We start from the raw sequence: 13,582 nt of genomic DNA, 5'->3' as shown, positions 1-13,582 counted from the left end.
CAGAGTGGCTGTACCAGCTTGCATTCCCACCAACAGTGTAGGAGGGTTCCCCTTTCTCCACATCCCCGCCAACATCCATCGTTTCCTGACTTGTTAATTTTAGCCATTCTGACGGGTGTGAGGTGGTATCTCATTGAGGTTTTGATTTGGATTTCCCTGATGCCAAGCAATGTTGAGCACTTTTTCATGTGTCTGTTGGCCACTTGGATGTCTTCTTTGGAAAAATGTCTGTTCATAAACTCTGCCCATTTCTTGATTGGATTATTTGTTCTTTGGGTGTTGAGTTTGATAAGTTCTTTATAGATTTTGAATACCAGCCCTTTATCTGATATGTCATTTGCAAATATCTTCTCCCATTCTGTTGGTTGTCTTTTGGTTTTGTGGACTGTTTCTTTTGCTGTGCAAAAGCTTTTTATCTTGATGAAATCCCAATAGTTCATTTTTGTCCCTGTTTCCCCTGCCTTTGGCGATGTTTCTGGGAAGAAGTTGCTGCGGCTGAGTCGAGGAGGTTGCTGCCTGTGTTCTCCTTTAGGATTCTGATGGACTCCTGTCTCACATTTAGGTCTTTCAGCCATTTTGAGTCTATTTTTGTGTGTGGTGTAAGGAAATGGCCAGTTTCATTCTGCATGTGGCTGTCCAATTTTCCCAACACCATTTGTTGAAGAGACTGTCTTCTTTCCATTGGACATTTTTTCCTGCTCTGTAGAAGATTAATTGACCATAGAGTTGAGGGTCCATTTCTGGGCTCTCTATTGTGTTCCATTGATCTATGTGTCTGTTTTTGTGCCAGTACCATACTGTCTTCATGATGACAGCTTTGTAATAGGGCTGGAAATCCGGAATTGTGATGCTGCCAGCTTTGCTTTTCTTTTTCAAAATTCTTCTGGCTATTCGGGGTCTTTTCTGGTTCCATACAAATTTTAGGAGTATTTGTTCTATTTCTTTGAAAAAAGTGGATGCTATTTTGATGGGGATTCCATTGAATGTGTAGATTGCACGAGGTAGCATTGATATCTTCACAATATTTGTTCTTCCAATCCATGAGCATGGAACGTTTTCCCATTTCTTTGTGTCTTCCTCAATTTCTTTCATGAGTATTTTATAGTTTTCTGAGTACAGATCCTTTGCCTCTTTGGTTAGATTTATTCCTAGGTATCTTATGGTTTTGAGTACAATTGTAAATGGGATCGACTCCTTAATATCTCTTTCTTCTGTCTTGTTGTTGGTGTATAGGAATGCCACTGATTTCTGTGCACTGATTTTATACCCTGCCACTTGACTGATTTTCTGTATGAGTTCTAGCAGTTTTGGGGTGGAGTCTTTTGGGTTTTCCACATAAAGTATCATATCATCTGCAAAGAGTGAGTGTTTGACTTCCTCTTTGCCGATTTGGATGCCTTTGATTTCTTTTTGTTGTCTGATTGCTGTGGCTAGGACTTCTAATACTATGTTGATTAGCAGTGGTGATAGTGGACATCCCTGCCGTGTTCCTGACCTTAGGGGAAAGCTCTCAGTTTTTCCCCATTGAGAATGATATTCACTGTAGGTTTTTCAAAATGGCTTTTATGATATTGAGGTATGTACCCTCTATCCCTATACTCTGAAGAGTTTTGATCAAGAAAGGATGCTGTACTTTGTCAAATGCTTTTCCTGCATCTATTGAGAGGATCATATGATTCTTGTTCTTTCTTTTGTTAATTTATTGTATCACGTTGATTGATTTGTGGATGTTGAACCAACCTTGCAGCCCAGGGATAAATCCCACTTGGTCGTGGTGAATAATCCTTTTAATGTACTGTTGGATCCTATTGGCTACTATTTTGGTGAGAATTTTTGCATCCATATTCTTCAAGGATATTGGTCTGTAATTCTCCTTTTGGATGGGGTCTTTGTCTGGTTTGGGGATCAAGGTAATGGTGGCCTCATAAAACGAGCTTGGAAGTTTTCCTTCTATTTCTATTTTGTGGAACAGTTTCAGGAGAATAGGTATTAATTCTTCTTTAAATGTTTGGTAGAATTCCCCTGGGAAGCCATCTGGCCCTGGGCTTTTGTTTGTTGGGAGATTTTTGATGACTGCTTCAATTTCCTTAGTGGTTATAGGTCTGCTCAGATTTTCTACTTCTTCCTGGTTCAGTTTTGGTAGTTGATACATCTCTAGGAATGCACCCATTTCTTCCAGGTTATCTAATTTGCTGGCATAGAGTTGCTCATAATATGTTCTTATAATTGTTTGTATTTCTTTGGTGTTGGTTGGGATCTCTCCTCTTTCATTCATGATTTTGTTGATTTGGGTCATTTCTCTTTTCTTTTTGATAAGTCTGGTCAGGGGTTTATCAATCTTGTTAATGCTTTCAAAGAACCAGCTCCTAGTTTCGTTGATCTGTTCTACTGTTCTTTTGGTTTCTATTTCACTGATTTCTGCTCTGATCTTTATTATTTCCCTTCTTCTGCTGGGTTTAGGCTTGATTTGCTGTTTTTTTCTCTAGCCCCTTTAAGTGTAGGGTTAGGTTGTGTATTTGAGACCTTTCTTGTTTCTTGAGAAAGGCTTGTATTGCTACATACTTTCCTCTTAGGACTGCCTTTGCTGTATCCCAAAGATTTTGAGCAGTTGTGTTTTCATTTTCATTGGTTTCCATGAATTTTTTTAATTCTTCTTTAATTTCCTGGTTGACCCATTCATTCTTTAGTAGGATGCTCTTTAGCCTCCATGTATTTGAGTTCTTTCCAACTTTCCTCTTGTGATTGAGTTCTAGTTTCAGAGCACTGTGGTCTGAAAATATGCAGGGAATAATCCCAATCTTTTGGTACTGGTTGAGACCTGATTTGTGAGCTAGGATGTGATCAATTCTGGAGAATGTTCCATGGGCACTAGAGAAGAATGTATTTTCCGTTGCTTTGGGATGGAATGTTCTGAATATGTCTGTAAAGTCCATTTGGTCCAGTGTGTCATTTAAAGTCTTTATTTCCTTGTTGATCTTTTGCTTAGATGATCTGTCCATTTCGGTCAAGGGGGTGTTAAAGTCCCCCACTATTATTGTACTGTTGTCAATGTGTTTCTTTGCTTTTGTTCTTGATTGGCTTATATAATTGGCTGCTCCCATGTTAGGGGCAAAGATATTTACAATTGTTAGATCTTCTTGTTGGATAGACCCTTTAAGTAGGATAGAGTGTCCGTCCTCATCTCTTTTTACACTCTTTGGTTTAAAATCTAATTTGTCTGATATAAGGATTGCCACCCCAGCTTTCGTTTGGTGTCCATTAGCATGGTAAATGGTTTTCCACCCCCTCACTTTCAGTTTGGGAGTGCCTTTGGGTCTAAAATGAGTCTCTTGTAGATAGCATATTGATGGGTCTCCTGTTTTTGAATCCAATCTGAGAGCCTGTGTCTTTTGATTGGGGCATTTAGCCCATTTACATTCAGGGTAACTCTGGAAAGATATGAATTTAGTGCCATTGTATAGCCTGTAAGGTGACTTTCTGTATATTGTCTGTGTTCCTTTCTGGTCTATGCTGCTTTTAGGCTCTCTCTTTGCTTAGAGGACCCCTTTCAATATTTCTTGTAGGGCTGGTTTCGTGTTTGCAAATTCCTTTAGTTTTTGTTTGTCCTGGAAGCTTTTTATCTCTCCTTCTATTTTCAGTGACAGCCTAGCTGGATATAGTATTCTTGGCTGCATATTTTTCTCATTTAGTGCTCTGAACATATCATGCCAGTCCTTTCTGGCCTGCCAGGTCTCTGTGGATAGGTCTGCTTCCAATCCAATGTTTCTACCATTGTAGGTTACATATCTCTTCTCCTGAACTGCTTTCAAGATTTTCTCTTTGTCTCTGAGACTCGTAAGTTTTACTATTAGATGTCGGGGTGTTGACCTATTTTTATGATTTTGAGAGGGGTTCTCCGTGCCTCCTGGATTATGATGCCTGTTTCCTTCCCCACATTAGGGAAGTTCTCTGTTATAATTTGCTCCTATATACCTTCTGCCCCTCTCTCTCTTTCTTCTTCTTCTGGGATCCCAAGTATTCTAATGTTGTTTCGTCTTATGGTATCGCTTATCTCTCGAATTCTGCCCTCGTGATTCAGTAGTTGTTTATCTCTCTTTTTCTCAGCTTCTTTATTTTCCATCATTTGGTCTTCTATATCGCTGATTCTCTCTTCTGCCTCATTTATCCTAGCAGTTAGTGCCCCCATTTTTGATTGTACCTCATTAATAGCCTTTTTGATTTCAACTTGGTTAGATTTTATTTATTTTATTTCTCCACAAAGGGTTTCTCTAATAACTTCCATGCTTTTTTCAAGCCCAGCTGGTATCTTTAAGATCATGATTCTGAACTGTAGGTTCCACATCGTACTAATGTCCGTATTGCATAGGTCGTTGGCAGACAGTACTACCTCTTGTTCTTTTTTTTGAGGTGATTTTTTCCGTCATGTCATTTTGTCCAGAGGAGAACAGATGAATGAGAGAACAAAATGCTAACAGGGTAACAACGTCCCCAGAAAATATACTGTAAACAAATCATAAAAGACCTGAAACCAGGGGAAAAGAAAGGGAACGAAAGGAAAAGTAAAGGGAGAGAGAGAAAAAAAAGATAAAAACAAACAAAAACAGAACAAAAAAAACCAGAATATGATCAAATATGATCAAGCTGTGCATAGATCAGTGCCACACACTAGATTTTGGGTGTATTTTGGTCTGTTAGAAGAAAGTGCCTCCCAAAATTTTAAAGAAAGACATATATGTACAAAATAAGGGTTGATACCATGAAGGGATGGAATATGACTGTAAAGATGAAAATTATAAAAAATTTTATAAAAGGAATTGATAAGAGGTTGAAAAAAGAAAGAAGAGGATTAAAAAAAAGAAGAAAGAAAGAAAAAAAGGGGAGAGAATGTGATCAGGCAGAAGACTAGAACAAAGCCATACACTAGAGATTTCGGGTATATTTTGATCTGTTAGAAGAAACTGTATCTCAAAATTTTAAAGAGAGACGTAGAACAACTTATATACATATATATATATATATATATATGCCAAAAATAAGGGTAACTACTATGAAGGGATAGAATATGACTCTAAAAATGAAAAATAAAAATGTTTTTTTAAAAAAAGGATTGATAAGATGTTGGTTGAAAAAAGGAAAAATAAAAATAAAAACCAAAACAGTTAAAAAAATTAACTTTGAAAGACAAAAGAATCATGGTAAAAAAGCCATGAGTTCTATGTGCAGTATTCCCCTAGCACTAGAGTTCTGCCGTTCTCATTGATCAGTAAACTTGGTCTTGGCTGTCCTTGCTGATCTTCTGGGGGAGGGGCCTATTGCCATGGTTCCCAAATGTCTTTGCCGGAAGGGGAATTGCCCCGCCCTTGTCAGGTCCAGGCTAAGTAATCTGCTCGGGTTTGCTCTCGGGAGCTTTTGTTCCCTGTAAGCTTTCCCTACAGCTTTGGAGGATGAGAGTGAAAATGGTGGCCTCTCAATCTCTGCCCAGAGGAGCTGAGAACTCGGGGTCCCACTCCTCAGTGCGCCCCCAGAAAAAAGCTGTCAATCACTCCCGGCTCCCCCGTCTCTGACCGCACTCCGTGGTCACCCGGCCTGTGACCGAGCATTTCTATCTCTGGGACCCGACCCAGAGATGTGTGTGGAGTCTCCAAACCCAGCAGATCCCTGCAGTGCGCTCCCGCGCTGCTCCTCCTGGGAGAGGAAGGGGAGTCTCCCCGGATTTGCCACTTTTTGGGTCCCTGCTGGAGGAGCAGTGGTCCAACTGGGCCGCAGATCACGGTTTATGGCAACCCCGAGCTGAGAGCCCGCGCCTGGGCTCTGTCTCTGCAGCCGGCTCCCCCGCTCTGATACCTGGGGGCTCTGCCGCACTCAGGCACCCCCAGTCTTTCTGTGACCCCGAGGGTCCCGAGACCACACTGTCCCGCGAGGGTTCCACCCCCTGCTTAGCCACCGGAGCGACGTCCCTCAGCGGAGCTGACTTCTAAAAGTTCCGATTTTGTGCTCCGCGGCTCTATCACTTGCCAGAAGCGGCCAACGGTGACACCCTCCCCCGCCATCTATCCTCCCAAATATTGCCCCGGATTCACTTCTCCGCATGTCCTACCTTCCAGAAAGTGGTTGCTTTTCTGTTCAGAGAGTTGTTGCTATTCTTCTCTTCCATCTCCTGTTGAGTTCATAGGTGTTCAGAATGGTTTGATCCCTATTCAGCTGAATTCCTGAGACCAGACGAAATCTAGGTCTCCTACTCCTCTGCCATCTTGCTCCGCACCCCCTCTCGTTTTTCAATTTTTTTTTTTCAGGGTTTTGTTTCAGACTCTCTTTTTTTACTCCACATACCCTTTACACATAGCAGTTGTCATTGTTTTTATTACCAGCTAGATGCTGATGATTACCAAACTTATATCTTGAGCCATGATTGCTTTTGCTGAGTTTTACATTGCTTTTCCAAAATGGCCACATTAGAACTGCAATGAGGCTTTGATGGCTACATCCAGATCTCTCTCTTCTTCCTCCCTTTTCACCTCTTCTTCCTGTGTCACTACCTTCTCCCTGCTGCTCAAGCTAGAAGCTGCACTCTTCTGGGTTACATCCAATCAATTCCCCAAAGTTAAAAATTTGACCTTATAAATTTCTCTCTTTTGAACATGCCTCACTTTATATTTCTACTTAAATGACCATCGTTTCACTCAGATTACCTCCTTTTCTAACCGGCATCTCTCTTTCCTCATTGTTACCCTTTTCACACTGCAGCCAGGGTGATTTTTAAATATGTATAACCATTTCCACTTCCAAAAGAGCTCAGTAAGTTCCCACGAAACTGATCCACCAGCAAATAACAATTATAAAGTCTACGGGGAAACAAAAAAACCACCTGGAGGAAGACATGGGAGGACAAACAAAGCAGTCAGACTCTGGAGACGCGTTGATACTTAGAAGAAGAAAATGTGTAAGATGAGTTTCCCATTCTTATGGCTTTGAGGTGAGGCCACAGCACCTCCAAAGGTAAAACTCTTAGGACGACTGGGTGGCTTGTCCATTGAGTGAACTACTCTTGACTTCTACTCAGGTCATGATCTCAGGGTCGTGAGATCGAACCTGCTTAGGATTCTCTCTCTCTCTCCCTCTCCCTCTACCCCCTGCCTTTGTGCATATGTGCTTTCTGTCTCGGGAGCCGGGCGGGAGGCGGGGGTGGTAAGCAAAAACAAAAACCCTGTGGTCCTTTTAGCCTGAAAAAATGAAAAAGAAGAGTTTAGGTTAACCATAGCCACCTAAAAGTTGGGGGGAGAATCCTATAAAGGAGAGATCCAGAGAAGGAAGGTGCGGAGGGGGCAGCTGGGATGATAAGAAGTCAGGCAAAATTATAAAATAGGATGAGTATACACTAATTAAATATTTGCTGGAATTTAATCCTTCACTGTTTCCATTTTTATTCTTAGAGCTCTTATTTTTTAACAAACTTATTTTCCATGTTAATATGATGATATGAGGCACTGTTTTAGCTTGTTTTACTGAAATGCAAAATTATCATGGTTGAATACTACAAATTATTATTATTTTTAAAGATTTTATTTATTTGAAAGAGAGAGACACAGCGAGAGAGAGAACACAAGCAGGGGGAGTGGGAGAGGGAGAAGCAGGCTTCCCGCGGAGCAGGGAGCCCGAGGCGGGGCTCGATCCCAGGACCCCGGGATCCGACCTGAGCAAAAGGCAGACGCTTAAAGACCCAGGCGCCCCGAATATTACAAATTATTATTTGATCGTTTTTTGTTTCAGTTTTCTCTTGAAAACTACACCTGTTTTTCCTGCCTTTCAGAAGCAAGGTATAGGGTTTTTAAATTAATCTTAATTCAATAATATTTGTAATGTAAAATCATTATGCTACTTGCTTTACTGAAATAAATTTATTTTTTCTCGTCTTCAAATAGTTCTGTTGCTTTGAAGAATTTCTAGTTAGAATGCCTTGTGAATGAAGAAAGTAACTGCAGATGTGGTAGAAATAGGAAGAGAACTGGAATTAGAAGTGGAGTCTGAAGATGTGGCTGAATTGCTGCAATCTCCTGAAAAAACTTTAATGGAAGAGGAGTTGCTTCTTATGGATAAACAAATAAAGTGGTTTCTTGTGAGGCAGTCTACCCCTGGTGAAGATGCTATGAAGATTGTTAAAATGACAATAAAGTATTTAGAATATTATATGAACTTAGCTTAAAGCAGCAACAGGGGTTGAGAGGATTGACTCCAGTTTTGAAAGAAATTTTACTGTGAGTGAAATGCTATCAGATAGCTTGTGAAAGGAAGAGTTGATCAGTGTGGCAAACTTCACTGCTGTCTTATTTTAAGAAACTGCCACAGCTGCCCCAACCTTCAGCAACTACCACCCTGAGCAGTCAGCAGCCATGAACTTTGAGGTAAGACACTCCACCAGCAAAAAGATTATAAATTTCTGAAAGCTCATATGATGGTTAGCATTTTTTAGCAATATTTTTTAAAATTAAGGTGTGTACATTGTTTTAGGGATAATGCTTTTGCACACTTAATAAACTATATCATAGTGTAAACGTAACTTTTGCATGCACTGAGAAACCAAAAAAAAAAAAATCATTTGACTCCCTTTACTGCAATATTTGCTTTATTATGGTGGTAGTCTGAAACTAAACAAAATATCTCTGAGGTATACTTGTACAAGACTAACAGAAAACAACACTGTAGCAATAGTAAATCTTCCCTATCAATAATAACTTTAAATGTAAATAGATTAAACTCCCCCATCAAAAGACATAAAGTGGTTGAATGGATAAAAAAAGAAAAATAAGACTCAACTATGCCCTGTCTACAAGAAACTCATTTTAGATTTAAGGACACATAGAGGCTGAAAGTGAAGTGATGGAAAAAGATATTTGATGCAATTGGTAACCAAAGGAGAACAGGAATGGTTGCGCTGATATCAGACAGAATAGAACTTAAGTAAAAACGTCACAACAAAAAAGGACATTATATAATGATAAAAGTGTCAATTGACCAGGAAGATAGAACAATTATATCTGTGTGTGTATCCAACATCAGAGTGCCTAAATATATAAAGTTAACATTGACAAAACAAAACAGAAAATACATAGGGCAATACAGTAGGAACCTTTAATACCTCATTTTAAATAATGGATGGACGATCAATAAAGAAATGGAGAACTCGAACAATACGATAAAGCAAATGAACCTAAGAGCATACATAGAACATTCTACCTAACAACAGCAAAATACACATTTCTTTTAAGTCTACACATATCTTTCTCCAAGATATATCAGATGTTAGGTCACAAGATAAATCTTAACAAATTAAGGAGGACTGAAATCATACCAAGTACCTTTTCTCCCCAAGATAGAATGAAACCAGGAATCGACAGCAAAAGGAAAAGTGGAAAATTCACAAATACGTGAAAATTAAACAACACATTCTTAAACAACAACGGGTCAAAGAAGAATTCAAAGAAGTAATTAGAAAAATACCTCAAGACAAACAAAAATGAAAACACAACATACAAAAAGTTATGGAATGCAGAAAAAATAGTATTGAGAGAACTCCATAGCACCTACATTAAAAAAAAGAGGAAAGATCTCAAATAAACCATCTCACTTTACATGCCAGCAAGATAGAAAAAGAAAAAAACTAAGACCAAAGTTAGCAGAAGGAAGGAAATAACAAAAGTCAGAGCAGAAATAATAAATAAAATAGAAAAACAATACAAAACAACCAATAAAACTAAAAGTTGGTTATTTGAAAAATTAAAAAATTAACAAACACTTAGACTAAGAAAAAAGATAGCACACTCAAATAAATTTTTAAAAAGAGACATTATAATTGATGCCACAGAAATAAAAAGGATTGGTCTCAGTCGGTTAAGGATCTGACTCTTGATTTTGGCTCTGGTCATGATCTCAGGGTTGTGAGATCAAGTCCCAAATTGGGCTCAGCACGGAGTCTGCTTGAGATTCTCTCCTTCTGCCCTTCCCACTCCCGGCATGGTGCACCCTTTCTTTCTCTCAATCTCTCTGTCTCACAAAATAAAGAAAGAAAGAAAGAAAGAAGAGAAAGAAAGGAAAAGAAAAAAGAAAAGAGAAAACATCATTAGAGACTACTATGAAAGACTATTTTTTAGAGACTACTATGCCAACAAACTGGATAACTTAATAAAAATGGGTAAATTACTAGAAATATACAATGTACCAAGACTAAATATATAAATATATAAAATAATATAATATACAAAGTGTGTGTGTGTATATATATATATATATATATATATATATATATATATATATACACAGTATATTTTTTTTCACAAGTTTTAGAGATTAGGACCTGGACATCTTCCTTTGAGGGCAGTTATTCTGCCTATCTAGGAAATCATTAGGTAAATGGCAAGGAGGTATTAAGGTTGCAAATAGAGTTGCTAATCAGATGACCTTAAAGAGATTATCCTGAATTATCCTGGTTAACCCAATATGATCACAAGGGTCCTTTAAATGTGGAAGAGGGAAGCATAAGAGTCAGTGTTCACTTGACGCCATTTGAGAATTACATGACTGACCACCAGCTTTGCATATGAAAGAGAGACTTGAGGCACAAACTTTGGGCAGCCTCCAGAAGCTGGAAAAGGCAAGGAAATGGATGGTCACCTAGACCCTCCAGAAAGGAACATAGCCCTGCCAACACCTTGATTTTAATACACTGTGACCCATTTGGGACTTCTGAACTTCAGGACTATAAGATTATTACAGAGTTGTAATAAATTAATTCTTTAAGCCATTAAAGGCACGCATGTGCACAAACACATATACATATGTGTGTTTGTGTGTCAGTGTCAGCTGGTGATAAATGCTATGAAAAAAATAAATTTGATCAAAGAGTTATGAGTAGGAAAGGGTATTTTATATGCGGTGGTCAAGGATGAGGTAACGTTTAAACAGAAATGTGAATGAAATGAAGGAGCAAGGTATCTGGAAGTAGAACATTCAGAAGGGAAATCAGCAAGTACAAACTTCTCCAAGTCAGAAGTTTGCTCAGCATTTTTGATAAATAGCAAAAGTCCAATATGGTTAACGGCTAATATGGAAAGTGAGTCAAAGGAACCAGCAGGATATGAATGCTACTGATGGTTACAAAAGGGGTCGTTATTCTGATTGTTCTTGAATGGGGAGTGGCAATGAAGGCAAAAGGGGGGGACTTTTACTTTTGCCTTATTATTTATGTTTTTTGATGATGATGCATTGCTATTGCCTTGTTAAGAATTTTTATTACAACATAAAGGTACAAGAAATCTGAAGCACAGAAATGACAAGTGTAAACATGAAGAATGTAGCAGGGTTTATATGATGTAGTTGGTTTAGTCCAAAAATTGAGGGAAAGGGGTAAGAAAAAAATCAAACTGTGCTGTTGTTATTTATTTATTTGATTTTTAAAATTTTATTTTATTTAAATTCAATTAATTAAAATATTATGCTGTTATTTTAAGAGGTCTATTATCTATTTGCACTTTGATACATTTCTGAGTTTGCAATACATGTCAATAACAACATGTATAAATGTGTATGCCCATGCACATAAACAAATTTAGGAATCCTATGGTTGCTTGATACTGAATTACTTGGTCTGAAGGTGAATTTTTAAAAATACAGAATGAGGATGATCACTGAATCCCTACCTACCAGAATATTTTGAGGGCACTAATATTATAGAAACCCACAGTTACTATAGAGGTGTGGAGTAGAATTGAGAGCATGGGATTTGGAATCAGACTGCCTAAGTTCAGATCTTGGCTCCACCACCAGCTTTGGGACTGAGAAGGATTCATTTGCCCTCGCTGTATCTTAGTTTTTTTCATCTGTAAAAGAGAGATAATAGCATCTGGTGGTGGAATTGTGGTAAGGAACAAATCCACTAAGAAGCATAACGCTAGAACAGTGTCTGGCATATAATATGTGCTCAATAAATGTTAGCTTCTATTGTTATTCTAGCTCTCTGGTCTTGATCATTAGACTGCAATTAACTTATTTTATGCATACTAACTTGCAAATATGCTACAAGGGACCATTCTGGAAATTTTAACTGTTTCAGCCAGATTGCTCTCACTCTACTATGTGATCACTGTACTTTGAGATCACTGTAACCCTCAATGTTTAAGAGCAGAAAGAACCGAGCACACCATATTACCTTAGACTTGCATTCACCATTACCTTTTACTTGTGACTGCTATTCTGCTTAAATATTACTCAAATCTTTCATCAGAATAGACTAATCTCTGAAAACAAACATGTTCTCTGGACAAAGTTAAAAGGGACCTTATATAACATTATTGCAACTGAGTCTGATTCCTGTGGTCTTTATTCAGCAATTAAGACTACAACTTTGAGGAAAACACTTAATATATTGGTAAAAGACAGCCATAATTAATTTTTTTTAATTTCTTCAAAAATTCCCTATGGGGTTTTAAAGACTTTGACTTGGGTTTAAGGGTTTTCAATTTCAAGCTGGATGATGTTAGGCAAACTTTTCAATTTTCCTCAGTCTTGGTTTCTTCAACATTGTGCTCAGGGAGTACTTCTTTCTGTCAATGAAAATCCCAATGCAGACTATATCCTTTAATGTCTTACAGTTGTAAGACAAAATCAAGACACAAGATTATTTCTTTTACTAACCTGAATTTGAAAAAATTAAATGGCTTTCCTAAGTCAGTAATTAGGTGTTTGGTTCATGTTTTTACTTGTTATTATAAATCTCTTTTCTACCAGCCTCTATTATTTAAATTAATAGAATAACAAATGCTGTTCTTCAAAAGAAAAAAAAATTAATAGGTCAAGACCACAAAGTCATAAAACTAATGAATCTGCTCTCCCTATAGGTCAATTCCAAGATTTTTTATGTATTATTCATTATACAGTGACTTATTTCAATGAAATTAATAAGTATCTTTTGGTCCATCAAGAACCAAAGAGAAGATATCAAAAGATTTCTAAATTTTTTAACATTAGTAAGCTCTTAGCCATCAGAATTATCACCAAAGAAATTCCTTTTTCAGATTTAAAGACTTATTTAAATCAAGATATAGATCATTGTTATATTGTTCTTTTCCAAAACTGGTTGTTTAAAAAAAAAAAAAAACCCTCCACTTATTTTAGTTTGGAAACATGAAACTATTCCTACCTTGAATCCATTGCAGCATCTCGTTTCCCTTTCCTTTGGAGGTGTTGCTTCTGCTGTCTTTTTCAAATGTTGATTTGAGTCCATCATGGAACTACCGATAGCATGTGAGTGTTTCCAATTGTTGTTGTTTGGTTTGAAATGATCACCTATTCAGGGAGAAAAAGGAGAACTTATCTCACTTTAACAATATATGATTCAAAAATAAGAAAAGCCGCAAGGTTGCCCTCAATCAATCAATAAACCCACTAATACTCATTCAGGATCTTTGATGTCCTTAGCACAAGACTAGGTAAATGCTAGACACAAAAGGAGGGCAAACACACACACACACACACACACACACACACACACACACACACACACACACACACACACATACATACACACAGTGCT

At 37.9% G+C, this 13,582-nt stretch overlaps 1 protein-coding gene across 1 annotated transcript in view; it reads right to left on the bottom strand.

The window, feature by feature from the left end:
• SLCO1B3 (solute carrier organic anion transporter family member 1B3) overlaps window positions 1–13,276 on the bottom strand; it is a 63,620-nt gene extending 50,344 nt beyond the window's left edge. The window contains exon 1 of the mRNA XM_028093249.2: window positions 13,190–13,276. Within this exon, the coding sequence (XP_027949050.1) occupies window positions 13,190–13,276 (87 nt within the window). The remainder of the gene's footprint in view (window positions 1–13,189) is intronic.
• Window positions 13,277–13,582: the final 306 nt, after the last annotated feature.

The sequence above is a fragment of the Eumetopias jubatus genome, unplaced genomic scaffold (assembly GCF_037043125.1).
Source record: "Eumetopias jubatus isolate StellerSeaLion01/CBP00866 unplaced genomic scaffold, mEumJub1_p1.0 scaffold_8, whole genome shotgun sequence".
Taxonomy (NCBI): domain Eukaryota; kingdom Metazoa; phylum Chordata; class Mammalia; order Carnivora; family Otariidae; genus Eumetopias; species Eumetopias jubatus.
Note: the sequence above shows the minus strand (reverse complement) of the source record. Positions and strands in the feature narration are given on the sequence as shown.